This window comes from Sus scrofa, chromosome 14 (assembly GCF_054392235.1).
Source record: "Sus scrofa isolate SSC_HxYL_T2T_F1_AM1 chromosome 14, Sscrofa_HxYL_maternal_Yorkshire_Landrace_v2.0, whole genome shotgun sequence".
In the NCBI taxonomy this organism is placed as follows: Eukaryota; Metazoa; Chordata; class Mammalia; order Artiodactyla; family Suidae; genus Sus; species Sus scrofa.
This window is the reverse complement of record NC_139396.1, coordinates 37,553,860-37,581,056: the sequence shown is the minus strand read 5'-3', so window position 1 is coordinate 37,581,056 and position 27,197 is coordinate 37,553,860. Positions and strand designations below refer to the sequence as shown.

The following is a 27,197-nucleotide window of genomic DNA, read 5'->3' as shown; positions in this document are numbered from 1 at the left end:
TTGTGAGTATGTGTATGTGCACTTTTTTTTTTTTTTCCTGGAGAAAGTGTCCGTTTCTTTGATCTGATCCTCCAAGGACTTCCAAGACTCAATAAAACTTAAGAACTACTACTTTAGTGGGATCATATACACTTAGTAAAGACATGTGTCTTTTAAGGAGTCTTTGAATGTTTGGGATTGACTGTAGATGGCCCAAGAATGTTAGTTTCTAGTATTAAAAGTTGTGTAGTCTGGGAAGATTGTGCATTTTTCCAGAACTCCCGAACGCTAGTTATTCAGTCAAATACCATTGATCTGTGATAGTTTGCATTAACTTAAGCCAGCATTTTTCAAAGTGGGGGTCCTGGAAGAGTGGAGAAAGAGTGGGGCTCAGAGAAAAGGGTCTTAATTTGGAGCTAGATGTTTTGGAGACACAGATACTGTCTGGGATGCCAACAATGTGTAACGGGACAGGTAACATCTCCTCCTTAACTCTATCCTCCCTGATAAATGAAGATGCTGCTAGAACCTTAATACAGCTCTTGAAAATATAAATAGAACAACAACACTGGCTTACCTTGATGGAGTGCTCCATGCACGATGATAAACATTTTATATGCTTTATGCGTTTAATCGTCCCAACAATTTTATGAGGCTATATTATGTTCATTTTTATTTTCCAGATGGGGAAACCAGGGCATAGAAGTCAAGAAATTTGCTCAAGATCATGAAAGGAAAAAATGGTGGAGCCAGTATGTGAACACAAGCCACCTTCCTCTACAGCTCATGTTCTTGAATCATCAGTCAATGAAGGCAATGCACCTGGGGGGCGAGGGGAGTTAGCTTAGCAGTTGCTTAGCTGCCGCTGATGATGAGAGAGGATCCTGGTCCTTCCTTGGGGTGGTTACCATGGGTTACCATGGCACAGCTTCCACAGAAGCTGCTCCCATTTGGGAAACATGTATCATTATCTTATTTCCTTGTTGAACATTGTACTGTCATGTTCCTACTTGTTCTCCTCCTCCACATAGCTTCCTAGGTTTTTGTGGTTCTGTAATTCTAGGGAAGAAAGGATAATGAGAATCCCGATGTGTTTTTCAGCAGAAAGCTAATTTTCCATCACCTATATACAGTTGTTTCGTAGGAGCTTTAGGAGAAACTGCATCTCCCCAGGTACCTGGCTTTCTATGAGAACGAGATTCAGTGCTTTGCAAGTCTTGTCTCAGCGAAGTGGCCCATTTACTCTACATACCACAAAACCCCTGGAGACGTAAGAGCTTTCTTTTTGAGCTAGCCCACTTCCTATGGACAGTTATATTATGTAAGTAGGCATTATATTATTTGGTATTTTACAGTCAAAGGAAGTTCAGATTTTTTCCTCTCTTGGAATGTTTTCCTTTTCTCCTGACAGATCTGGGTATTCATTAATGTTTTGGTTTACTTGAATGCAAGAAAATCACTTATTAAAATGTATTTTTTTCTTTTTTAGGGCTGCACCGATGGCATATGGAAGTTTCCAGTCTAGGTGTAGAATCGTAGCTGCTGGCCTACACCACAGCCATAGCAATGCTGGATCCTTAACCCACTGACGGAGGACAGGGACAGAACATGAATCCTCATGGATACTAGTCAGGCTTATAACCCGCTGAGCAACAATGAGAACTCCTTAAATTTTTTTTTTGCTTTTTTTGCTTTCAGGGCTGCACCCGAAGCACATGGAGGTTCCCAAACTATGGGTTGAACTGGAGCTGTGGCCACTGGCCCGCACCACAGCCACAGCAGCGCCAGATCCTTAACCCACTGAGCAAGGCCAAGGATCAAACCTGCATCCTTATGGATGCTAGTCAGATTCGTTAACTGCTGAGCCATGACGGGAACACCTGTAATTTTTTTTTTAAATAATCAAACTTCCTCTCTTTTTTTGTTCTTTCTTAGTGCTGTTAATCAATGAAAAGGCCAACATTGATCTTAAAAGAATCTTTTTCTTAGACCATGATGGAAAAGAATATAAAAAATAATGTATATCTACATTTAGATATAGATAATATATAAAACTAAGTGACTTTGATGTACAACAGAAATTGTCACAATATTGTAAATCAACTATAATAAAAAATAAAAATTAAAAAATTAATAAAAGAATCTTATCCTTATTTTTGGGAAATTTGAGAAGATATGTGCTTATTGAATTAGAGCCTTTTTTTCTCTTCCAGAAGGAAGGACCTATGGAAGGCCTTATCTTAGTGCTTCATCTACCTGTTTTGAACTCCACACAGAGGCCAGGGAATGGGATTCAGCCCTAGAGACAGCCTGTCAGTCATCATAAGGGACCAGCTAGAACATCCTCTAAATTGTCCCTTTGGATCACAAGGAAGATGCAATTTACTGGCATTGATGAGTGTTAGTAACAATGAGATAGGATATAATTCCTCCGGCCCTGCTGTGGATGTGCTCAAAGATAAAACAGCCATCTTTTCTCTTGAACGATTAAAATGAAGCTCTGGGGAGGAAAAGGTGGTTTGGCAAGTGTCTTAATTCTATGCTCTGTTTCGCGGCTTAATACCTCAATTCCCTAAATTGTCCGCGTTCAAATCAAACAGTGATCTTAGTAATTCTGTGTTTGCTAAAGCTCAGATTTCCAGCCATGTCAATTTAAAAAAAAATCAAATAAGGCTTTGTTTTCAATCAAGTTACTAAATTGATGAATTTTCAGCTCTATACTCTCAGAGCTTAAGTAGCTGATAGCCATCCTTGGGGTTTTAAAATAAAAGACTCTTTGTCTTTTTCTCTTCCCCAAGTCTTATTTTCTTCATTTGCAAATGTCACCTTTTAAAACCAAGGAAACAATGGTGCTTTGGTGCCTCACTACCTTGCAAAGCTATTTAGTCTTCAAGTTGGAGGGTCAATTAATTTTAGGAAAGGAGTCCCCACAGCACTTTCCTTATAGATGAGTGTTTCACGGCAGTCAGAGTAGGTCTTCCCAGTTGGAAGCCCAGCATAAAGAAGAATCCTTCTCCGAAGCTCTGGAAGGCTGGAGCGGGGCCTCCTGACCTGCTCTTCCCTCAGCATCCTCTCCCACACTCCTGCCTTCTTCTCAGAAGCAGCATGCAGAGAAGGGCCACAGAATGCGTTTTCCCGGTGCCTGGTGGGACCTTAATTCCTTCCTGTCAGCACATCCCTAGGCCACTCTGAGAGTTCGGATAAGCACTGGATAAGCAGTTGAACTTCTGGGTACTTTTCCAAATGAAATTCAACCTCTAGACCTTTGGGGGTTTAGAGTCTTCCTCACAATGTGAAGATGAGCTTGGAATGAATTTTTCCTTAATGGATTCTATTTGTGGGTAGGAGAGGGCAATGACTGCACTGCTCAAAGTCGGGAGTGTAGCTTCAAATAAGGGAAAAGAACCCAGCAGGAATGTGAGAAGAGGTGTGATCCCCAGGGAAGGTGTGTCTGAGGGGGTGTGGGGAGATTCTGATCGTCTGTTGAGTGGAGATATGTTATTGGAGGTCACCTCCTGACAGGAGAGTTGTGTTTGAGTGCTGATTTAAAAAAATAACGTAGCTGATGGAGAAATGGGAAAGGCGTTGCTTTGCAATGTGATGAAGAGACTACGTAATATTCAGGATGATTAACTGAGTACTGATTAGCTGGGAGAAAGGCCATAAAACATTAAAAGTAAAATCTGTAGGAATGGAACCTAGAGTAAGTGGGACTATGCCTCTTGCTAATTAGCTGCAAGGAATTTTCTTTTGGGAAAATCCCATCAAATTTTGGGACTTGTGATTCTGACTCTAGGACTGTAAATATAATAAGAATTGAAAGAAAGGTATTGTAACATACTAAGATATCTTTTATTTTTTTAATTTTTAACTTTTTTTGTCTTTATTTTTGCCATTTCTTGGGCCGCTCCTACAGCATATGGAGGTTCCCAGGCTAGGGGTCGAATCGGAGCTCTAGCTGCCAGCCTACACCAGAGCCACAGCAACGCAGGATCCGAGCCGCATCTGCGACCGACACCACAGCTCACGGCAATGCTGGATCGTCAACCCACTGAGCAAGGGCAGGGATCGAACCTGCAACCGCATGGTTCCTAGTCGGATTCGTTAACCACTGCGCCACGACGGGAACTCCCTAAGATATCTTTTAAAATGATCATTTTCAGCACACTGTTTTCCATTAACACAAATCGTAACATGTCTGTCTGTCCAGGTGACTGTTTTTATGCTGGGGTTAGAACAAGGGTGAAGCCACTGTGAACCCAAGGCTTGGCCATATTTCGCACCGCATGTTTTGTTTGGTAAATGATTAAGCCCTAGATATGTGTGTGCAAACAGGCTGTTGCTCCTTATTTTTGTTTTGGTCATGTTGTAAATAACGGAGAGAATACATTAACATTTGACAATAGAACTCCTTTGGTCTAAGTCTTTTTGAAAATGATTCTGTTTTCCATAATGGAAAAATATTATCACCCAGAGGTCCTTCCACAATGAGCCATTATACAGGAACATGCCTTATGCAGTCAGTGGAGGTACCAAGACTGGAAGCTTCAGTCTCATCCTCAGGCAGGTTATGGTCTAGTGGGGATTATAAGACAGGTAAATGGATAAACAGTGGGACTTGAATCTAGGCTGGCACAGAGGGTGGACTGTCCATAGGGGTGGGATAGAAGATTTAGACAGTGGGGTAGATTTTATTTGTTTAAAGCTATTAATCTCGTTTCTTCCCTGTAATAGGATTATATACTCCTTCTGTTAGTGGTGTAATGTCTACTTTCAGGAGAAGTGTAATTTCTTGGTCCCTTGATGCTGGTCTTGCTTACATGTCTTGCTTTGGCCAAGGAAATATGAGTGAACGCTGACATATGTGCCATGGCTGGGACTGCATTGTTCCCTCTGTCCTCATCCATGTCTAGGCGCACAGTTTGTCTAGGACCTCAAAGAGTGGTGACTTCTTGGGTGTGGTTTCCAGAATGAAGTGACACATAGTTGAATCCTGGAGCAGGGCTGGTGAAGCTCATGAAAAACCTATATGGCATGTCAATGGAAAATAAATATTTGCTGTTGTAATCCATTGAGTGTTTGGGGACTGTTTGTTACTGCAGCACAGCTGACCAGTATAGGGAGGGAACTCAATGAGAGCAAACATGTGGGGACAGAAATCTCCACGAGTGAGAGGCAGGGGAAAAAAAAAAATCTAATTTGGTCTGGTCTAGGGATCTGTGTGGAGCAAAATTTAAAAAAAGAGGAGGGCCATATTATGGAAGCCTTGAATAACAGGTTAAGAACATTGGCCTTATTCCACAGGCTGTGGAAAAGATTTTGAGTTCAGGGGCGGAAGAAAGGGAGAATTTTAGGAATATTTGTCCTGTTAAGATGAAGTAGAAAGTGGGAAAAAAATCAATTAGAAGCAGCACATTCCTTTTTTTTCCTTTTCTTCTTCTTCTTCTTCTTTTTTTTTTTTTTCGGATGCACCCACAGCATGTGGAAGTTCCCAGGTCAGGGATCAAACCTGAGCCAGAGCAGTGACAATGCTGGATCCTTAACCTGCTGCACCACAAGGAAAGTCCGAAGCAGCACATTCTTAAGCATGGGCTTTAAAACTGTTTCAAAGCAAAAAAATGATTTTATTTGGAAGAGGGTGGAGTTCGTATTTCCACACGTGGAAATGCAGAGAGAAAAATCCAATGGGCAGAACAACTCTAAGGTAAAAACTGATGTGATGGAGATGACACAAATGTTTCTCTCTGCCAGGGAAGCAGATCCACCTGCCATGACCAGTGGATGTCTTTCTTTGTCCCTGTGTCCCTTCCGTTTGTGTGTATATTTTGACTTACTGGCAATCTGTTCCTTTGTCTACAAATGTGTAACTGTTCAGTGCCTTGTCGAAGGGATCCTGTGAAATCAGGGAGTGGAAGGAAAGCAGTTAAGGCACAGAAAACTCATAGACTTCTTGTGAGTGGTATGTAAATCTCTAAAACTTCAGCATGAGGGACTTTTACCACATGCATAACCTGGGATGGAAGTTGACAGCAAGGGTGGCTCTTGGTTATTCAACAGAAACAGGAAGTTTACCTGCTTTTTATTTCCTTGTCTTTGATCTGCTTTGGGTTGACCCATGAGTATCTTTCATTTCTGAGAAGGACAATTTTAAAAAAGGGAGTCAGTGAACTATTATGCATTTTCTCATTTTCCTTGGACAGATGGGTTTGCTGAGGGCAGAGACAGAGGTGCAAGCAAAGCAGAGCTGAGAAGGCCACTGAGATCCTACAGTCTTCACCTGGGTCCAGACATGAATCTGTTCCATTTCTAATTCCTCAACTGGGTTTCCTTAATCGCACGGAGGTATTTTTCTTACCCTGATCACAGCGTTGGCCTCAAATCTCATAAAGCCGGGCCCATTCCTGCTGCTCTGAAAGTCTCCTGTTCTGTGAACCGTGTGCTTTAGTGCACTGGGACTATCCCTGCACACTGCATTCCCTTAAAAAGAGAAAATCCTTTCAAACAGCTCCAGCTATAGAAATTCAATTTACTTTATTTAGGAGGAAATGAGAAACTTGCATTTTAGGTGTGGAGTCTCACAGTTGTTCTGACTGATAAAAGCCTGCTCTGGGGGAAGGTTGGAACAGCGTGGAATTGCTGGAACCAAAATGATTTTTGTGAGCACATTTCCAAACTCGTGATCATGTTTTGATAAGAAAACTCTCTTTCTCCGCAAGTTCTCAGGGCCCGTTCGTTGGCCCCTCTCTCTCAGTTCTGGAACCAATGTCAGGCTGTTCTGGGGTACAGTTCTTGGTGATATGTTTTCAATTTGAGTCAACTTGATGAGAGAAAAATTACTAGAACGTGGGAATGAGCTGTGAGGTGAAGAGGGTTTTCCTATCAAAGTGGAGGTATTTTTAAAAGCATTTATTATTTCAAACTAAAACATTTATAGAAAGCTATGAGTGTGAAGTGTATGGTTACCAGTTGTGGATTGCTGTAGGAAAAATTCAAGTTCCCAGGCAATATTTACTGAGACTCTGGCTAGCAAGAAGTTCGATCATGGGAATAATTTAGTCCAGGAGGCATGTCAGTATAAAACAATAGTTTACTAGCATAGTAGTAATAGACGATTAGGATTCGGAAATGTTGCCATGACTGAGACATAATTTGGGATCTTAGATGGAAATATTTCTGTTGCTAACAGAACAGAATGGAGATACCCAGGGTCTGAATTTTACACATGACGTGAATGTCAGAAGTGAGAAAGTCATTCCTCCCTTTTCCGTATTTTATGGGCTCTGATGTAATATGCTTATTTTATTTTCTGTGTTGAAAATGGTGAATATCGTTTTTGGCACATTTGTTCCATAGGAAAGAGGTACTTAGCTGAAAAGTGAGGAAAAGTCTGGCTTTGACCGTGGATTAAAGGGATATTGAGGAGCTAAGTTCTCTTAGGGAAGGTGGGTTTGGTGTGGCATTCTCTGGAAATGGGCTTGGAACTTAGGAAATTCTCTTGCCATGGGAATTCTGGAGATTGGAGGGAAATGTGTTTAATCACACTCGGGGGAGAACGTTTCTTTGGGTGAGTTCTTTGTAAGCTCGCAGTGTTTTTATTTCATTCAAGTATGTGTCATGGTGTCATCCTGCCACAAAGCATTTGATGTGTTGCCGAATAAAGAGCTGGCTGCAAACAGTATTTATGGTATATGATTTTACATACACATAAAATTTTATGCACGTGTGTCTGAGTGCCTGTGTATAAAACAAAAGATGACTTGACGGTTGTTAATACTTTACTCTGGGTGGTGAGTTTTGGGGTGATGACTATTTTCTTTGTACAGTTTTCAGAGGACTCCATTTTCTTATCATTATGAAACGTGCCCTACATTTGAAGGAGGACACGTGTCCAGTTTAAAGAATAGTAATGAATACCCAGTGTCTAGCTGAGAAAAGAATATTGCTTTTTCTTAGAAGCCAAGCCTTCCTTCTGTCTCTGTGTCCTTCCTGGAGGTAATTACTTGCTTGAATTTGGTGCTAATCACCTCTTTGCTTTTCTGTATGGTTTAGCCACCTATGAAATGTATCCTGAAGCCAAAAATGGTTTTATTTTTGATTGTTCTGAACTTTAAATAAATGAAATCATGCTGGATATATTCTTCCATGACTTTCCTTTCTTTGCTTGTTATGTTTTTAGATTCATTCATGTTGCTGTGTGCAGTTAATTTTTCCTTTGTGAGTGGATAACATCATTTCATCACAGCAAAATCAAGGAAGTTATAGTTCTTTGGAAAAGGAAAACCTCATATTTATTTTTTAAAAAATATACATGCCAGAGGAGTGCTGAAATAACCATGCTTTTGAGAAATGAAAAAATGTTTCTAGTTCTTTTATGTCCCCATGTAGATGGTGTTGGTAGCTGCCTAAAGAATGTGACTTGAGGAACCCCAGCAGAGAAATACCACACTTTCCTGCCCCTGCCAGGCAGCCATTGTGGCTAAGATTCAACCATTAGATATTCTTTTCTTGGGATGTTAAGAACTAGCTCCCCAAAGGAAAATTGTGTCCTGTACCATCCAACATGATGTATTGTTTAGCCAGGGATCAGCTTTAGAACTTGGAAAGCAATGAGCAGAACCTGGGTGGACAGTTTTAGACTTTGAGAAGTTCTTGGAATAAGCTTCAGTGGGACATTTAAACCTAGAGCTCTGGGCCTCCCAGAAACAGAGGACAGAGTGAGGAGGCAACCCCAGGTGTGTGAGATACAGAGAAAGGAGGTGGGAAGGCACGATTTTGCCCACTTTATAAATTTGCTCATATGTAGCGACAAGCACTTTCTGAGCACTAGTTTCTGTGCTAGGCACCCTCAATCTCAAACAGAACTAAGACTCAGTCCTGACTTTTATTTATTTATTCATTTCCTTATTTATTTACTGGCCACATCTGTGGCATGTGGAAGTTTCTGCGCCAGGGATTGAACTTGTGCCACAGCCCTGAGCTGCTGCAGTGACAATGCCAGATCCATAACCTGCTGAGCTGCCAGGGAATTCCTCTCTGCCTTTTTCTACAGAGAGCCAGGCAACGACCAAAGAGACTTGCTAACTGGGGAATGAGTATTCCATTTGAGAAACAGATTTCTCTTTATCATTGCAGTTGAATTATAAAGTTCTGGAAGCACTGAGGCTCCTGTGCATGAGGATGATCTTGAACCTTGAAGGTTCAAAGGTAGAAGTCAATGAGAACACAAGAACACCAATTAATCCCTACTGTGGTCAGGACACTATGTGATCATTATGCCATGTTATTAATCTACTGGAAAATAATTTGATCTTGCTTGTATAGTACACCTACAATATACATATTTGTTTCTGTTAAAGCCCTGCAAGATCGTCTGCCTACTTTCCTTCTCTGTCCTCCTTGCTTCACCCCTCTCACTGCATCTTCCTCTGCCTGCTCTCCTTTCTCACTCTGCTTGCAGCACTGGCCTCCCTGCTGCTTCTCTAACACATCAGGATCCTCTCACCTCAGGTCATTTGCACGAGCTGGTTCCTCTGCCTGGACCAGTCTTCCCTGTATCTGGCTCGTTTGTTCCCTCATTGCCTTCAGGTCTGGACTCCAACATTACAATCTCAGTGAGGATTTCCTGGCTGTTTTATGTGAAGTTTTAAGTTCCAGGCCTGAGGATTTCCTACTCTTCTTCCCTATTTTGTTTTTCTCTATGTATTTATCATCATCTAATACATTACACATTGCACATTTTCTCTTTGTCTCTTTCTCTTTGTCTTTTCTCTGTCTTCCCTGCTGGAACAGGGTCTGTTTTCACATGACTATGTTCCAGGTGCCTAAATGGTACTGGCACAGAGCAGGTGCTCAATGTATACATTTGTGGGGAGAATAAAGATTTTTTTGTGTGACTTGCACATACAAAGAGCAAAGAAATCTTGAAGTAGCAAGACTTATCCTTAGACTGGGATACTTTTACATTTGAGATGGGTGGTCAGGTTTCTAACCCCATCTTCATCTGCATCTTCAGATATTTCAGAGAACACTTGGGTCAGGGGCCCCATATTGCACATGCATTTCCTTTTCCTTCTTTTGACTTAATTCGAGAGTAACAAGAGTTTTCTCTGCAGAAGGAAGATGTGGAATCAACTAATCCTGTCCAGCTGCTTATGCTTTTGTTTCTTTGTTTCTTTCTTTTTAAAATTTTATTGGAGTATCGTTGATTTACAATTTTGCATTGGCTTCAGATTTACATCAAAGTGGAATCAGTTGTATAATATATATATTATTATTCTTGCCCCATTGGTTATTACAGAATATTGAGTAGATTTCCCAGTGGGTCGTTGTTAGTTATCTATTTTATATACAGTAGTGTGTATGTGTTAATCCCAAACTCCTAATTTATCCCTTCTCTCAACGGTTTCCCCTTTGGTAACTCTTAAGATTGATTTTGAAAACTGTTTTTGCTTTACATGTAAGTTAGTTCATTTTATTTTTTATTAGGTTCCACATGTAAGTGATCTCATATGATATTTGTCTTTCTCTCTCTGAATTACTTCACTTAGTATGAGAATCTCTAGATCCATCCATGTTGCTGCAAATGTGATTATTGCATTCTTTTTATGGCCGAGTAGTATTCCATTGTGTACATGAACCACATCTTTTTTATCCATTCCATTCAATGCTTAGGTTGCTTCCATGTCTTGGCTCAGCCACTTTTTTTTTTTTTTTCTCATTTTTGGCTACCCTGTGGCATATGGAGTTCCTGGAACAGGAATCAGATCTGAGCTGCAATTGTAACCGACCTAAGTCACAGCTGTAGCAACGCTGGATCCTTAACCCACTGTGCTGGGCCAGGGATCAAACCTGAGTCCCAGCACTCCCAAGCTGCTGGTCTTATTGTGCCACAGTGGGAACTCCTCAACCACTTGTTTTTATAATGTTTTATTAGAACACATCCATGCCTGTTTGTATGTGTTGTCTGAAAATATTTTCTGCTTCTGCTTTCATGCAATGACAGCAGAACTGAGTAATTTGAACAGTGGCTGTTTGGCTTGTGAAGTTTAAGTTATTTTCTTCTGGCACAGGATAGAAAATGTGTGGATCCCTGCTGTCAGATGACAGCCAAGTCATGTTGGGAAGGCCAGCCCAAGGCAGTTAGCCACATGAAGAGGAGAAAACAAAGGTGTTCGATAATCCACGGAATGGCCACTCAGTCCTTAATTAATTAATTAATAGGTAATGACATATTTTCCTGACGTGTAAAATTGCTCGGCCCTGTAACATTATTTGTAAATATAAATTTTTCTAAATAAAACCATTTATTCTCATGGACATATTGAAATTCAAAAATGTTTTATTTTGGATTCATTTTCAAGTAATGGTGATTACTGCCACCAATTTGCAGGCCCTTTGCAAGTTTTCGGATCAAGTGCTATTCTATAATAAGCATCATATATTTTATAACACCTTACATTATAATTTACTTGTTTATATACTTAGCTTTTGGTATATGATTGAAATTTGTTGCAGTGATTAGTTTGGATGAAATCATATCTCTTTAAACATAACTACTTCACAGTGGAAAAATAGGTAGTATTGGAGTTCCCGTTGTGGTGTGTGTGGCGCAGTGGTTAACGAATCCGACTAGGAACCATGAGGTTGTGGGTTCGATCCCTGCCCTTGCTCAGTGGGTTAACAATCCGGCGTTGCCGTGAGCTGTGGTGTCGGTCGCAGACGCGGCTTGGATCCCGCGTTGCTGTGGCTCTGGTGTAGGCCGGCGGCTACAGCTCCGATTCGACCCCTAGCCTGGGAACCTCCATATGCCGTGGGAGCGGCCCAAGAAATGGCAAAAAGACCAAAAAGAAAAAAAAAAAAAAAAAAAGAAAAATAGGTAGTATTAATGCTGTAGTTAATTTGGCCATCCATCCAGTCAGGTTTTATAAAAACAACTTGCTTCTTGGATTTTCTTAACACACAGACAGCCCCTATAGATTTAATGTGTCTTATTTGTGGGCTATCAAGATAGACTCTATTGAAGTGTCTATTGATATGTGTGATAAATAAGCAAAGTCAAAATGTTGTGCTGAGCATTTGAGAAGTTTGCAGAATGTGCTATCTACATTTGGGAAGGCTCTACTTAAAAGATTGGTCATCTTTTACAGTTAATGATGTAGCTATAATAGATACAAGTGACAAACCCAACCTTCCAATATTTACTGGGAAATTCAAGGCCACGCCACTTTTTTTTTTTTTGTATTCAGTGCAATTCCAGTGGTCTGAAAAAGGCGGGTCTCTGTAAGCATATCACAGTCAGATTTATGTGGGCACAGACGGGAGTTCCTGTTGTGGCTCAGTGGTTAACAAATCCGTATGCCTTGGGAGAGGCCCTAGAAAAGACACACACACACAAAATGTAGGCACAGTGAAAAACAGAGTAGACTTCTGCCTGTAATGTTGGCTTAAATGTTCAGCCATTAAATCACAAAAAGAGCCTGTATCTGGCACTGCACTATTGCAGTAAATTTCATTCTTAAAAAGTGATAATAACAAAATTTACTTCCTGTGCCAGTCTTGTTCCGTGTGTTTCTGGGAGTCAGGTTGTGTGTTCTTCACAAAATCCTTCCAGCTCTACATTCCTGATGAGGAACCTGAAGCTTAGAGAGGCTAAGTAATTTCTTAGGAACACAGAGGGGAAGTAATGTCCCCCAGTTTTGACTGATCCGATCCGGAAGTCTGGCTCTGAACCTCTGCAGTGAACTGCTGCTCTGCATAGGTGCAATCTTAGCTGACCGATCATGCAACAAAACTTAAATAGATCCTCCCCTTGCGTCTGTTTTTATGCCTTGTACAAAATGGATAAAAACAGTGTTCTTTCCTACCCTCTCTCATGACCTGCACCTTCAACCCTGAATCCCTTATATTTGCATAAACTCCATTACCTTTTAGAGAAGATCATTCTAAGTAAAATTACAAACTCTTTTTCAAAGCATTACAGTCATTCTCCTCTTATTTATCCTTTCCCTGGAGTATTAAATATGATGTTGTAAATCTCACCTATCATTCATCCCTCAAAGTGTGCTCTCTCATTAAAAAAAGAAACACAGAAATTCCAGTGTTGTTCCAGACAGCTGTACTTTGTTGAGATGACTTAGGTCTGGAAGGTGTTCATTCTACTGGACATCTCTAGAAACAAATATTTTAGCTTGATTTATGGTGCTGAAATAATTATTGTTATTTCACGGAATCCACGTACTTCCATTGGAAGAACAACATTTGGAAAGCATCTTCCAATTGTCCAGGCACCGTTCCCTGCCCTGAATTACTTCCTTTTAATTAAACCAGGTGGCACTTGGCGTCAGTGAATTTTAGATAATGCTCATGAGGACACCTGAAGGTGAAAAGTACAATTTAGCAGGACACGTTACTGATGTGATGCCACCAAGGATTCCTATTATGAGGGCTGTGCACACACTGTGACCCCCCGTCTCAGATCTCCCTGTTAGGAGTGTGAAGGGTCTGATGTTTTGCCTACTTGCAAGATAACAGGTGAGCCTGACTTAGTTTCATGAGTCACAGCAATGGTTGTGGCTGGAGTGTCTGTAGCTCCGGCCCCAAGGGGCCTGGGATCCCTGCACCACCAGCCAGTCACATTACAGGAGAGGAACCCCAAGTTTAAGGGAACTGACCCTTTCAACCTTTTATTGTGGGCACTGAGCATGCCTGCTCCTTTGCCCCAGAGAAGGACATTAACCTCTGTCTTCCAAGGTCATTAGCTGTGAAAACATCCTTAGTTGGGAACAGTGACAGCTAGTGCCTCTGCTTGTAAGAAGTGCAGAAACATGACAGACCCATGGAAAATGGTCTCACACAGCACCCCACCTCTTTCTACCCACTTAAACACTCTCCAGCCTTGAAAATTTTCAGGGCTACTTTTTTTTTCAATTTTTCAATTTAAAAAATTTTTTATGGCTACACCTGTAGCATATGGAAGTGTCTATGCCACAGCCACAGCAATGCCAGATCTGAGCCATTTCTGTGATCTATGCTGCAGCTTGTGGCAATGCTAGATCCTTAACCCACTAGGGAGGCCTGGGATCAAAACCGCCTCCTCATAGACACTATGTCCGGTTCTTAACCAGCTGAGCCACAACGAGGAACTCCTACTTTTTTAAATTTTAATTTTTTTAGTTGCACCTTTGGCATGAGGAAGTTCCTGGGCCAGGGATCAAACTCAAGCCACAGCAGTGACAATACAGAATCCTTAACCCTCTGAGCCACCAGGGAACTCCTCAGAGCTACTTTTCTTCCAGCCTTCTTGGTGGCTATATTTTAGAGAAATCTCATCTCTTTCTGAATCGTCATGGTAACTATACCCTGTACCAAGACTTTGTTATTAATCTTCTAACATACACTTCCCTGTGTCTAAAGGTTTTGTATGACTTAATATTTTTTTTCTCAAGGAGGGTCTAAGGTCTTTGAGGACAGAAACCACTTTTGGAGCTTATTTCGTACCCACTATAGTCTTCAATGTTGTTTATGGCTATTATCTATCTATCTATCTATCTATCTATCTATCTATCTATCTATCTATCTATCTATCCATCTATCTACGTGAAAAGGCCACAGTTAGAAAGGTTGTCCATGGTAACGAAGTGATAAAATGACCCCAAATTTCCAATTTGCCATGTTGCAATGACCACAGAAACAGAATTCCTAACTAAGAATCTGAAGGTTTTTATGATTTCATAGCTACAGCATGCCAAGATTCTACAGCCAAATCTTGGCTTGACTTTACTGGAGTTTAATCATGGTGTGTTGGTGACACGTGTTGTTTTATCTCTGATTAAACATAAGGGATGGAAGGGACTACCATGAGGCAAGGCTGGCTCTATTTTTATCCAGAAGTTTTTGGATAAAAAGTCAGCAATGTGCAGAAGACAGGTGGCAGCAAGGTGGAAGGCAAAATTGTGGGTGAGCATAATCCATGTTGGTACCAATTAATCAAGCAGCAAGCTCATGTTTATTCAGAATTAATTAAGTATCTGTACTGGACACGTCTTGTTAGCCTGGCTTCTGGTACAGAAGCAGAGAATGAGACCAGCATGTGAACTTGAAATAAGTTGGGAACCTAAGTAAATATTTTTCCTTCTCCCTGCATGTCTATAAAAAAGCAAAATATGTTTTAAAATGGAAATAGTACAAGACCTTATTTCATACACTGTGAGAGGCACTATAGCCTAGTGGACAGCATAGACTTTGGGGCTGGGTTAAAATCTGGACTGCACCACTTATGCACTAAATGAGTCAGGTTAAATTACACAAGTTTGCAGTAAATGTGGAAAATAAAACCCATTTCTTGGGATGCTTGAGAATGAAATGAAATGACAGAATGTATGTCAAGCACCCCGTGCAGGGTTTGCTGCCTACAGTTGGGCCTCCAAATGGTAATTTTCATCATCATTAGACAGTTGTGTCATAAGGAAGAGTCTAGGCTGGAAAAGTGGGGAGGCGACTGAAGAGGAATGAAAAACACCACGATTGGAGAGAGGACTGAATAGTAGAGAAGGGTGGGTATTCATGGTAGGGAAACAATTCCATATGTCCCGTAACGGTGGTTACATTGTCCCTTTATCCAAACCCATAGGATGGACAAGTCCAAGAATGGACCCTGCTATAAATGATGGACCCTGGGTGGTTTTGATGTGTGATGTAGGTTCACCAGTGGTACCAAATGTGGCTCTCAAGTGGGGGAAGATGATGGGGGAGGCTAGGTGTGTGGGTGGAAGGAAAAAAAATCTCTGTACCTTTTGCTCAATTTTGCTGTGAACCTCAAAGTGCTCTAAAAAATAAAAGTCTGTTTTTTTTTTTTAAATCCCTTAGAGGCATTCCCCAAGCAGAAAATTACCCAGGGGACATGGGAAGTTTTTAAACTATAAGCCAGGGAAACCCCCAGTTCTCAGAAATGGAGGAGAAAAGATAACTTTCCTTAAGTGGATTGTTCTGATTACTGATGGATTAAATGAAGAATTTCAATTTTTTAGGGCCACAACCAGAAGTATTAGATTCTGTCACCCTATCCATCTTTGTAACTTTTCCATGCTAAAAGTGGACAATTTACTCTATACAAGAGGCTTTGCCTGAGTTTCAAGTGGACTTTTGGTATTTTTTACTGGCTTTTTTAGATAGTCCCATTATAAAGCATAAAATCAAAATTATAATGTAGACAGTAATAGTTTCTTTGTGAAATTGAAATAAGGTCATTGGTAGTTTTCCAAGGAGGGGGTGAGTTACATTTATGGGATCTAAATCCATTGGTTAAATGCAGAGGGATTAACATCTGTTAAAAGAATTGTGCTTTGGCATGCAGGTGTTTCAATATTTGCATTTAGTATGTGTTTCAGAAACAGCCTCTGAGAAAAACATTTATATAACAATCTGGTGGTTTTATTGTCTAAATCTGTCAGGACAGTCATTTGGTTACTCAGACTTTGTGACCCTCTTGCAAGCCGTAAACTATTTAACGAAGTGAGTATATTGAGAAAGATGACAGACTTTCAAACTCCAGGGAAAGAGTATTATATGAGAAGAATCAGCTTTTCCCCTGGAGACTGGGCCTAATATGTGAACAGCAAAAACAATTACATTGGTGATTTCAGGAAGTCCAATAAATTTCATGGCACAGTCCCACTTTTGAAATATTACATCACTCAGCAAAAGCTTAGGCTCGTATATTAGCTGAAGTGAGCTAATCATGAATTAATTACCCTCAGTTTGCTTTTGTGAATGGAGTGCAGAGCCAGGGCTCTGGTTTCAGTGCGGTCAGGGCCTTGCAGCTGAACTGTGCTGCCGTTTAAGGTGTCCCTGTGCCCACAGGTGAGGGCACTGCAGGTGGACTCTATCCAGCAGACCCGGGGACCCCCTCTCAAGGTGGGGAGTGACACAACCATCCCTAATCCACATGGTTAAAATAAATGGTGCTCTGGTCATTTGTTTTGTAGGTAAAGTGGGGGAAATAAATGCAACATTTCTCCAGGGATTTGTGGCTTAGAATGAGAAAGAAAAAGAAGAATCAATTGGTTGTGCAATGTTGCCAGATCATACCTCGAGGTAATGAAAACGGGGTAAAAGCAGAATTATGAATGACTTCTGTTTCATAAAAACTGCACGTGGCTATGATGGCACATGATGGCTCACTTTGGCTTAATTACTTTTTAAGTACCTTAAGTGTCTTTACTGAACGTGGATGGCCAGCCAGAAATAATGTTTTGTGTATAAATAGCAGTTAGCTTTTGATGTTAATATCTGCCATGTGGCTTGTTCTCCACAATTACTCTGCTTTTGACTTCTAGATAGTTCCTGAATCAAAGCTATTTCAGGCCACTTTGGAAATTCACCCAGGAAGTTGCAGCTGAAGCAGATTTCAGATACCTTATTGCTTCAGGTAGTTGTCCCATTAGCCTTTAGAGGGTGGGGCTGTGTATGTGGAGTTGTTATTAGAGTTTTGTCTGATGGCTTCTGGAACAATCTGCAGTCTTTTGGAGTTAGAACAGCCATCTCCTGTGTTTTCTTCTCTGAACACATACAATTACTTTTCCTGAAGGCTGTAGCCAGTTCTGTAAACTTGACATCCATATTTCCTCCTTTGGTGGTTTCCAGAATTTTGGTTTTCTTGGACCAGAAAGATCTTCAGAAATTTTCATGGGATTGGGGAGACTTATGTTTGTAGTCAACTTTTGATTTTGCCAATGATGGGCATGAGAAATACTTTCATCATTTAATAAATTGGCGTGCATTTTAACACTCCAAATTAAGAAAGATACAATGCCTGGGTGAAGCATTTTAAATTGTAAATTTAAGTGTAAATTTAACTTATGCAGAAGTCATTTCTTATTTTTCCTCACTTGGGCGACAACTTGGCCATGGCTCGACGTCTTGCAGGAAGATGTTAAGAAACACTGACAGATTTGGAAATGCTTTTTGCTTGGGATCAGGAGGCCTGGGTTGGGGCGAGACCCTAACTCCATGTCAGCTGTTGAATTCTCTCTGAGCTCTCTCCTCTGGGAAAGGAGGATGGGAACCATGGTCCGGCCCTTCTCACAGGTTTTTGTGAAATTCATGTGGAATAATGCATACAAAATGTTTTGGGGTACATAAAGCACAGTGAAAGTGAGGTTGTTTTATTCCAAATTTATGGACGATGATAATGAGTGCTATGATCCTCAATGTCAGGAATCATCTGAGGAATCGCTTCCCCGTCTTTCCTCTGAGAGTCTGACCTCTCCACTTGCAGTGTGAGCAATGCCATCTCTGATCTCTGATGGGTAAAGGATGTAGAGACTTTAATCCAACTGGTTTTGGTCTTATGAGAAACACCTGCCTATTGTTACTCGCTTTTTCTTTTCTTTTCTTTTCTTTTCTTTTCTTTTCTTTTGTCTTTTAGGGCCACACCCGCAGCATATGGAGGTTCCCAGGCTAGGGTCCGAACTGGAACTGTAGCTGCTGGTCTATACCACAGCCACAGCAGCGTCAGATCTGAGTCACACCTGCGACCTACACCATAGCTTATGGCAATGCTGGATCCTTAACCCACTGAGTGAGGCCAGGGATCGAACCTGCGTCCTCATGGATACTAGTCAGGTTTGTTTCCATTGAGCCTCGAGGGGAATTCCGCTACTGGCTTCTTGAAGAAAGAAATGCTCCTTTCCTTCTCTGTGATTGCCCTTGAGAAAGACAAAGATGTTTCATTCCTGAGATTTAATTTTCTTTCTGGGCCAAATATCTCTAATTCCTTTAATCATTCCTTACATGGAAGAACTCAGAGTCCAATGGTCATGCTGTCCTATTCCTCCCATCTCTCAGGGGGCACTAGCAATGGCTTCTGTGTCCCAGGGATGCTCTGAGTACATGGAGAGGTGTGGTACCCAACTCCCTGCTTGGCATGTTGCCTTGCTGGTGAAGAACACAGGCTGTGAGGCAGCCATCTTGGATGTTGTCTTCTCAGCTTCCCTCTGACTCTGCACACACTCCTGTTGCTCCTACTGCATTTCTATTTAATTATATACGAACATGCCTCTTACCTCTAGTATGTATCTGCTTCCAACAGGGTCATTATCTGATGCAAGTGCATTGACAGGTGAGAATGTGGCAGTGTCACTGCTTCGTATTTCAAGGGTAAGGGGTGCATGGAGCAGGTATTAGATCAAGGAAAAGAAAACCGGTGGGGGCCCCAATTTCCCACCCTGCCTTGCCTGCTCCTGAATGATTAGTCACCCTTACCACATTACATAACCACACCTCGCCCCTGAATAGCATATTAAATTCACATTATCCCAGTTTTGAAGATGGGGAAAATGGATTGATGACATTTCCTTAATTCCTTTATTTACTCTTGAGGAAGTAAGCAGTACATACGCCTAGGCTGAAAGGACGTAGGGACTTGTGGGAGAGCGAGAGAGGCAACGTCTTTAAACACTATGTCTGAACTGGAGAATCAGTGAGGGAACCCTCCCTGTTTGATGTGGTGCTGTCCTAACCACACACAGTCAGGAGCTAACATGCACTTCCTGAGGTTCTTTAACATTTGTTCTGCAATATGTCCTCTGGCTTCTTTCAAGGGCTTCAAATACCATTGCTTTTTGGGTGATCTTGGCTTCCTGGGCTACTGTTTGGATCAAATCTCAATGTTTAGAGCATCAGAGCAGTGACAGACAAATGATGTCTGGTTTCATTTTGTGGATTCTAATTTTCTAAGACCCATCTCAGTTACATTGCTAAGAAGGAACAGTTCTCTCACACTTTTATTTCTGAGAAAATGCCACTAATGAAAACAATATTGAGTCGTACGTCCACTGACTCACCAATAATTTGTCTACCGTGTGACCCACTCCATGCTGCTTTTACAGATTTACACCTGCCCTGCGAAGTTGCTTGCTGAAGCCCTTAGGAATGAGGGAGGAAGGAGTGAGGGGGAGGGGGAGAGGTGTGTGTGAGTGTGTGTGTGTGTGTGTGTGTGAGAGAGAGAGAAAGATTGTGTGTGTGCATAAGATAGAGAGATAGAGATTGTGTGTGTGTGTGTGTGTGTGTGTGTTGCGGGGGAGTGTAGAGACTTGAGGGATGGTGAGAGGGAGGGAGGCTGAGCCTTTATTTTTAGGTTGATTTCTAACTCAGGGCAGAGAGAAATCAGTCACCAATATTCATGACATTGATGTCTAGGTGATGAGACCTGTCATGTAACTAAGTTGTTCAGGATTTCAGTAACATCTTTCTTTTTCCCTTCCTTCCTTCCTTCCTTTCTTTCTTTCATCTTTTTTTGCTTTTTTAGGGCCACACCTGAGGCATATGGAGGTTCCCAGGTTGGGGTCAAATCGGAGCTACAGCTGCCAGCCTGTCACAGCCACAGCAATGTGGGATCCCAGCCATGTCTTCGACCTACACCACAGCTCGTGGCAACGCTGGATCCCCGAACCGCTGTGAGAGGCCAGAGATTGAATCCACGTCTTCACAGATACTAGCTGGATTCGTTTCCACTATGCCACAACGGGAACTCCTCAGTGACATTTCTTTTAAAATAAAATACAACCTACAGATTGAATGTACTTAAGAAAAATTCCGGAAAAAAATTTATTTCCAGGGAGTTTTTTGGTTATGGCGGTGGTGCTGAGGAATATGTGTTATTGATCTTCTAATAGAAATAAGGACTTCAACACAAGTTTTCTAAGAAAATTAATGCCTGCCCCAGGTTAATGGCCTTGAGGCAATCTCGCAGTCAGCCATCCATCCTCAGGAAATGCCCCAGGCCTTGATCATTATTGTGTAAATAATACAAAAGTGGGTATAGTTCTCTGGTCAGATGGGAACATACACTCCTGTTCTCTCCTGGATTCCCTTTATGACAATAAGCATAAAATATTAGCAATAATTTTCCTTCCAATGCAAATAGATAGTCCTGTTTAAACTAAATTATTAAACACAATATTAAACAAATTTGAACTCTGTGTGTTTGAGTAAAAATAATAGAAGACCCCATGCTTCGAATTCTTAGACAGCTGTAGTTAGAGCTGAGTAGAGTCAAATGTTGACTTGAGAAGAATGCAATTACTGTCATATTCGATATTTCAAGGTAAAATGAGTGTTAAATAGAGACATTATTGACTGTTTTAATGGTTGCAAACAAAAGACAGTACTAAAATTTCCTCTTAAAGTTGGGACCTTATATGCTAATAAAAAAATCTTATGTAACTGCATTTTAGAAGTTTTCAAATACATATTATGATGTATAGGGGTTGTTTTCTTATCTTAAAATATCAAAGGATTTTTATGGTCTTTTCTAGGGTTTATTTTGCATTCCAGGATCTTCGAGAAGGCAAATAGTAAAATGAAAAACACGTGCGGGAAATTAGGAGCTCAGTTGCCTGGGCCGCTGGAGGGGATGCTACTGAAGGGGAAAGGCCTTCCTAATTTGAACAGAGATGTACCTGTGTCACACCACCCTGTGTCCCCGATTCAGGTGTAGAACTTGTACACTTTAAATACCTTACATTTTTATTTGTCAATTATACCTTACTTAGTAAAACGGGAAAAAATAAATTAAAAAAACGCACTTCCTTGCTGTGAGAGTTCTTTGTACATTTGGGGGATCAGCTTTTTTCATTTTTCTAAATGTCATCCCAGCACTATTAAAAAGTCCATCTTGTGCTCATATACGTGATCTGATACCTCAGTTAGAATCGATGTTTCCCTGGGTGATTGGATTTATTTTGACACTGTCTTCTCTATTGTATTAGTCTTGGCTGTTTATTCATCTACCGTATTTTGATAGAGTCGTGCTAATCACTTCCCTCTTGGCCCTTCTTTCTCTAAGGGCCTTATCAGTACTTTTGCATGTATTTTACACGCAAATTAGAACCATACACGGCTTTTTAGAGCCATCTTGTCTAACTCCAGGGGAAAAAAAAAATCTCATTTATATACGTATTTTTTTGAAAAATCACATATTACCTAGAAGGACCCCTGGTACTTTTTTTTGTTGAGTCATCCTGATGAAAAAGCAAGGGTTGTCTTTCAGTTTGTTCAACCTCACTTTTATCTTTCAGGAGTGTCTGTAATTTTCCTCATGTAGGTTGTGTACATTACTGTTAATTTACAAAATGTTTTTTAGTTTGTGTTGATGTTTTTCCTGACCTTATTTCATTTATGACAATTTTAACATTGATTCTGATAGTCCAAGAAAAATATTATACCATGTGAAAATACTATTTCCAATTATTTTCTCTTGTCTTGTTGCATCAGCTTATATATCCAATTCTGTGTGGAATTGTTCTGCAGAGTATCAGGCATTATTGCCTTGTTCTGGAGCTTGGTGGAAATGCTTCTTGTGTTTACCTAAGAAGTTGTTTAATGGTTTTAGAGGTTGAGGTACATTTATTTTATTAATTAAAAAAATCCATGGTTTTCTATTTTACAAACTGTCTCATTAGAAATGAGTTTTGAATTTTGTTGACTTTTTTCAGTATCTACGTGAATAGTAAGATAACTTTTTAAAGAATTAAAAAAAAAAACGGTGGTCATTCTAATGGATTTCTTAGATTTATTGGATTTATTCACTCTTTCATGTAATAAACCTTAGTCATATTACTTTTTAATGTGTTATTGAAGTCTATTTCCTAATGTTTAAGACTTTTTTGCCCCAATATTTCAAAATGAGATTGGTCCGTTTTTCTTTACTATGCTATTTTATCAGGTTCATGTACCTATACTGTATTTTCTTTGTAAAAAAATTTTTGAAAGTGTCTTTATGTTTGGGAAAATGAAAGTAGCATCGGTTTATCTAGTCTTTGGAGGTTATGCAGAATTCCTCTGTCAAACGATCTGCACATGGTAATTTTTAAGGACTCATTCCCCATTTTTTTCTATGAAAATTGACCCAAGGTTTTGTTTTGTTTTGTTTTTTTCTTTTTAGGGCCAAACCTGCTGCATATGGAGGTTCCAGGTTAGAGGCTGAATCGGAGCTGCAGCTGCTGGCCTACACCACAGCCACGGCAAAGCCGGATCCAAGTTCGTTTGTTTGTTTTTTAATGGAAATTTGTATATAGGTCTATGATAAAAGAATAATGGTCCTTAAATGTGTCCATGCCCCAATTTCCTGGGACCTATGACTATGTTATGTTGCATGGGAAAAAGGACTGTGCTCGTTGTGATTAAAAAGTAAGGATTTGGAGTTCCTGTCGTGGCACAGTGGTTAACGAATCCGACTAGGAAGCATGAGGTTGCGGGTTCGGTCCCTGCCCTTGCTCAGTGGGTTAACGATCCGGCGTTGCATGAGCTGTGGTGTAGGTTGCAGATGCGGCTTGGATCCCCGTTGCTGTGGCTCTGGCGTAGGCCGGAGGCTACAGCTCCGATTCGACCCCTAGCCTGGGAACCTCCATATGCCGCGGGAGTGGCCCAAGAAATAGCAAAAAGAAAAAAAAAAAAAAAAAAAAAAAAAAAAAGAAAGTAAGGATTTGAGATGGGGAGATTATCTGGGATTGCTTAACCTTTGAGAATTTAAAAATGAATAACTTTTTTTCTACTGGGTCAGAGAGATATGACTTGAGAGGAACTTGATTTCTACCTGCTCTTGCTGACTTTGAGGATTGAGTGAGACCATCAGCCAAGGATTATGGTGACTTCAAGAAATAGGAATGACCATTCCTGGGGATGGGGTGGGGGGACCTTGGTCATGCAGCCACCAGGAAACACATTCTCCTTTAGAAACTTCACAAAAGGAAACAGACTGCTAACACCTTGGCTTTGGTTCAGGGAGACCCACATTGGATTTCTGACCTACAGAACTATAAAGTAATAATTTGCCTTGTTTTATGCCACTGAGTTTGTGGTGATTTTTTATGGCAGCAATAGAAAATAGGGTCAGGTTTAATCAGTGTATTTTATAGGACATGGACTATTTTAGCTAGGTTTTCAAATTTATTTTCATAGACTTGTGCAATATTGAGTCATGGTTTTCAAAGTTTTATCTATTTCCCCTCGGTCATGTGTTATTTTGTGCAGTTGTATTTAATTTTTCTTCAATTAAGTTAGCTCATTTTTGTTATGGTTCTTCCAGCTCGTCTGAATCTGTGGAGGACAAGCCTGAAGGCCATGTCTTATCTACTCTTTCCCAACTAGACTGGTCCATTATCACTGTGAAGTTTTTGAGAAGACAGAGCCAGTCTTACCTGCAGCTAAATCTGCCTCTTATTCAGCTAATTTCTCTTGCAGGAATGCTAAAGTTGACAAAGAAAAGCCAAGTCTCACCAATATTATAACCCCCTCACCCCCGGGTTCGTCTCACTCATGGGCTCTGTTTGCACATGATTTGGACTCTTCAGTTTGCTCTGGTCTGTGTGGTTGCATAATGGCTTGTGTTGATGCTTCCGTGCTGCAGGCCTGAGTGTTGTACACATCACCTCTGCTTGGTCCCATTGGGCAGAACTTAAGCACATCCTATATTCCTGCTCACCTGCTGGGAAGGGAGACTGGGAAATAAGTTTATTCTCAGTGCCTCTCTGTTCAGCTGAAACACAGAGGTAATCTCATGATGGGAGAAGAGATGAATGTACAGAGAAGCAACTGTTGGCATTTTCCATGTCCTTTATCTCATGATTTTCCCCTTTCTCCCCCACGAAAAATAAGGATGTTTCTTTGCATTGAAATGTTTAAAAATTTCCCCAACACTGAGTAGTAATTATATTGAGAGAAATTTAAGCTACTTTATTCTTTCTATAGTTGTTAGGTTTTCCCCTCCAATGAAAATAGCCCTTTCATCACATATTTTATAGTTAATAATGATCATTGTTTTAAAAAAATCAGCCAATGAGAGGGAAGGGAAATATCATTCCACATTTCTGCACATTGAGAAAAAATATTACTATTTTGATGACTATCCCTTCATGCCTGTTTTTTCGAACATACATCCCCTTTTCCAAAGATTTTATCAAAAGATGATCATATAGTAATAATGCCTTTAGTGTATAAACTTTTAAAAAACATAGCTTTCTTTTTGTTCCTTGTCTTTTCTCCTCCTTCCAAGTAAACAATCCTTGGTATTGCTGTTAACACTTTGATATGTATCTTGGCTTACTTTAATTTATCGTCATATAATTATATTCATATATATATTTACAGTGTATTCATACATGTATGATCGTATGTATATTCGAATATTTTGTATTGTTCAGTTTAGAGAAATGGGATAATATTTGTATTTTTATATATCATAATACAATATATTATTATATATTATGTTTCTCTGCCCCTATCTTTCTTACTTAACAGCATGTTGTGGAAATCTTTTCAGTCATCGATATCAGATTAAAATTATTCTTTGTAATTGCTGCATGTTATCTTATGATATGGCTTTACCACAACTTATTCAAAAGTTTACCCATAAAGGACCTTCATTTCTTTCTCACATTTTGTCCCTGCCCTGAAAAACTGCATTAACCACCCTTATGTATCTGTACTTTATTCCTACAGAATAGATCACCAGTAACAGGGGTTCAGATGCAAAGAGTGTATGTACTTTAAATTTTAATAGATATCGCCAGAGTGCTATTCCAAAAGGCCATAACAATTCATACTTCCTTTGGCAATGTATCTCTATATCTTTCACCATATCTACATCAGTAATAGGTGTTATCACTCTTTTAAATCTTACCAGTATCATATGTGAAGTGATACCTCATTGCTACTTTAACTTTTCATTTTACAACCATTGAGATTGCGTGTGTGTTGTATATGTGTGTCTGTGCACGTGTGTGGTAGTATTTTTAGGCTATTTAAAAAATATTATAAAACAAAACCCATGAATTTTAGTACTTCAGAGGCACATATTACATTATAAATTGTCTGCAGAAGTCTGCATCATCTGTTCAAAAAGCAAAAAATTCTGTGTACAACTTTTTTTTGTCTTATGAAATAACTGCCTCACTGATCTTTTTATTTTCAGAAGCAGTTTCAAAGTTTAAATTGCCTAATTAACTGATTATTTTATTATTACTTAAACCCAGCAGATGACTAAATGGCTAGTAAGCTTATACTGCCAGGTAAAAGTTTACTATTCATTCCATTACTTCAAAAGCAAACATACGTCTATTCTTTTGCTACGTTTAAAAATAGTTGGGTTCCTTTAATCTTAAATTTTTTGGCAGTCAATTTAGAAAGGGGTCGATTGCAAGCTCTTCCAGATTTGAGTCTTTTCAGGGTAAACATAATTGCTCTTCTCAGGAGGCTAAGATTCTAGTCCTGTAAGTTTGAAATGAGTGATAAACTACCTAAGATTAAGAGAGATAATTTTTTTATAATTCAGACTAATGACAGTCGCTTAGTATAAAGACATAAACTTGGATTAAGTTAAACATTGAAACCATTGATTATGCTCAACATAATTGATTTTGCTAACCATTAAAACCAGTCATCACCAGCGTAAAATCTGGGCTTAGGCACTTAAAGAGGAGAGTGGGGTCAGCCTAGGTATTTTTCAAATATAATTATTTGTGTATTTATTATATATGTGTTTTAGCTATTTAAAATCTGAAATCTTACAACTGTTCCTTTTATGTCACTATGTTAGTCCCCAAGTATGACAGCTTGGTTTTACAACTTCCAAAATGTATTCAAATGACTCACTTGTATTTTTACATAGGCACTGCAATTGCTCTTAGAAATTCAAAGTGCATGATTATTGTAGCTATATGTAAATGATGTGCATATTACAGATGCCAAAATATAATACATGTATTAGGTTGTAGCAGATGATTTCCCCCTCGTGGCATCATGTTTCTCTTAAACTTTTAGGAGTCTGTAGGCTGCTATATAAATGGTCTGAGTGCTAGGTCAATTTTTTAAATATAAAGATTGACAAAATTGTAGCTACTTGTTTCTAGGGGATAGAGACAGAAACTGTGAAACCAATTTGGTTGTTCTTGTGGCATTTTAAACAAGCAAAAAAGTTAAACTGTCTATAAAGAAACTGCATTTGTAAGTTTTATTATTCAATCCACCACTGCCTTGCTGACTAATAAAAATGGAAAATGTGTGCTTTTATAGGTTTATAAAAAGGCAAGCTATCGTTTCATGAAAAATATCTTGCACCGATTGAATACAGGTGGCTGTTTGTTTGGACTTTGAAGATGTAAAGGCTTAGTATAGATGTCTGAAAAAGGTAATACAGCATAATAAAAAAAAATCTTCCTCTC

At 39.9% G+C, this 27,197-nt stretch overlaps 1 protein-coding gene across 3 annotated transcripts in view; it reads left to right on the top strand.

Moving 5' to 3' along the window:
- Positions 1 to 27,197, top strand: part of LOC100517194 (uncharacterized) — an 80,037-nt gene extending 52,840 nt beyond the window's left edge. For 2 of the 3 annotated variants that reach the window (XR_014826528.1, XR_014826527.1), the window contains exon 3: positions 663 to 800. Coding sequence is in view for 1 of the 3 variants with exons in the window: in XM_084994763.1 (XP_084850889.1) it covers positions 21,294 to 21,469; positions 24,065 to 24,073 (185 nt within the window). In the remaining 2 variants the exon portion in view is untranslated. Of the gene's footprint in view, positions 1 to 662; positions 801 to 21,293; positions 21,470 to 24,064 lie in introns of those variants that run through there. The other variant, XM_084994763.1, reaches the window with a different exon arrangement.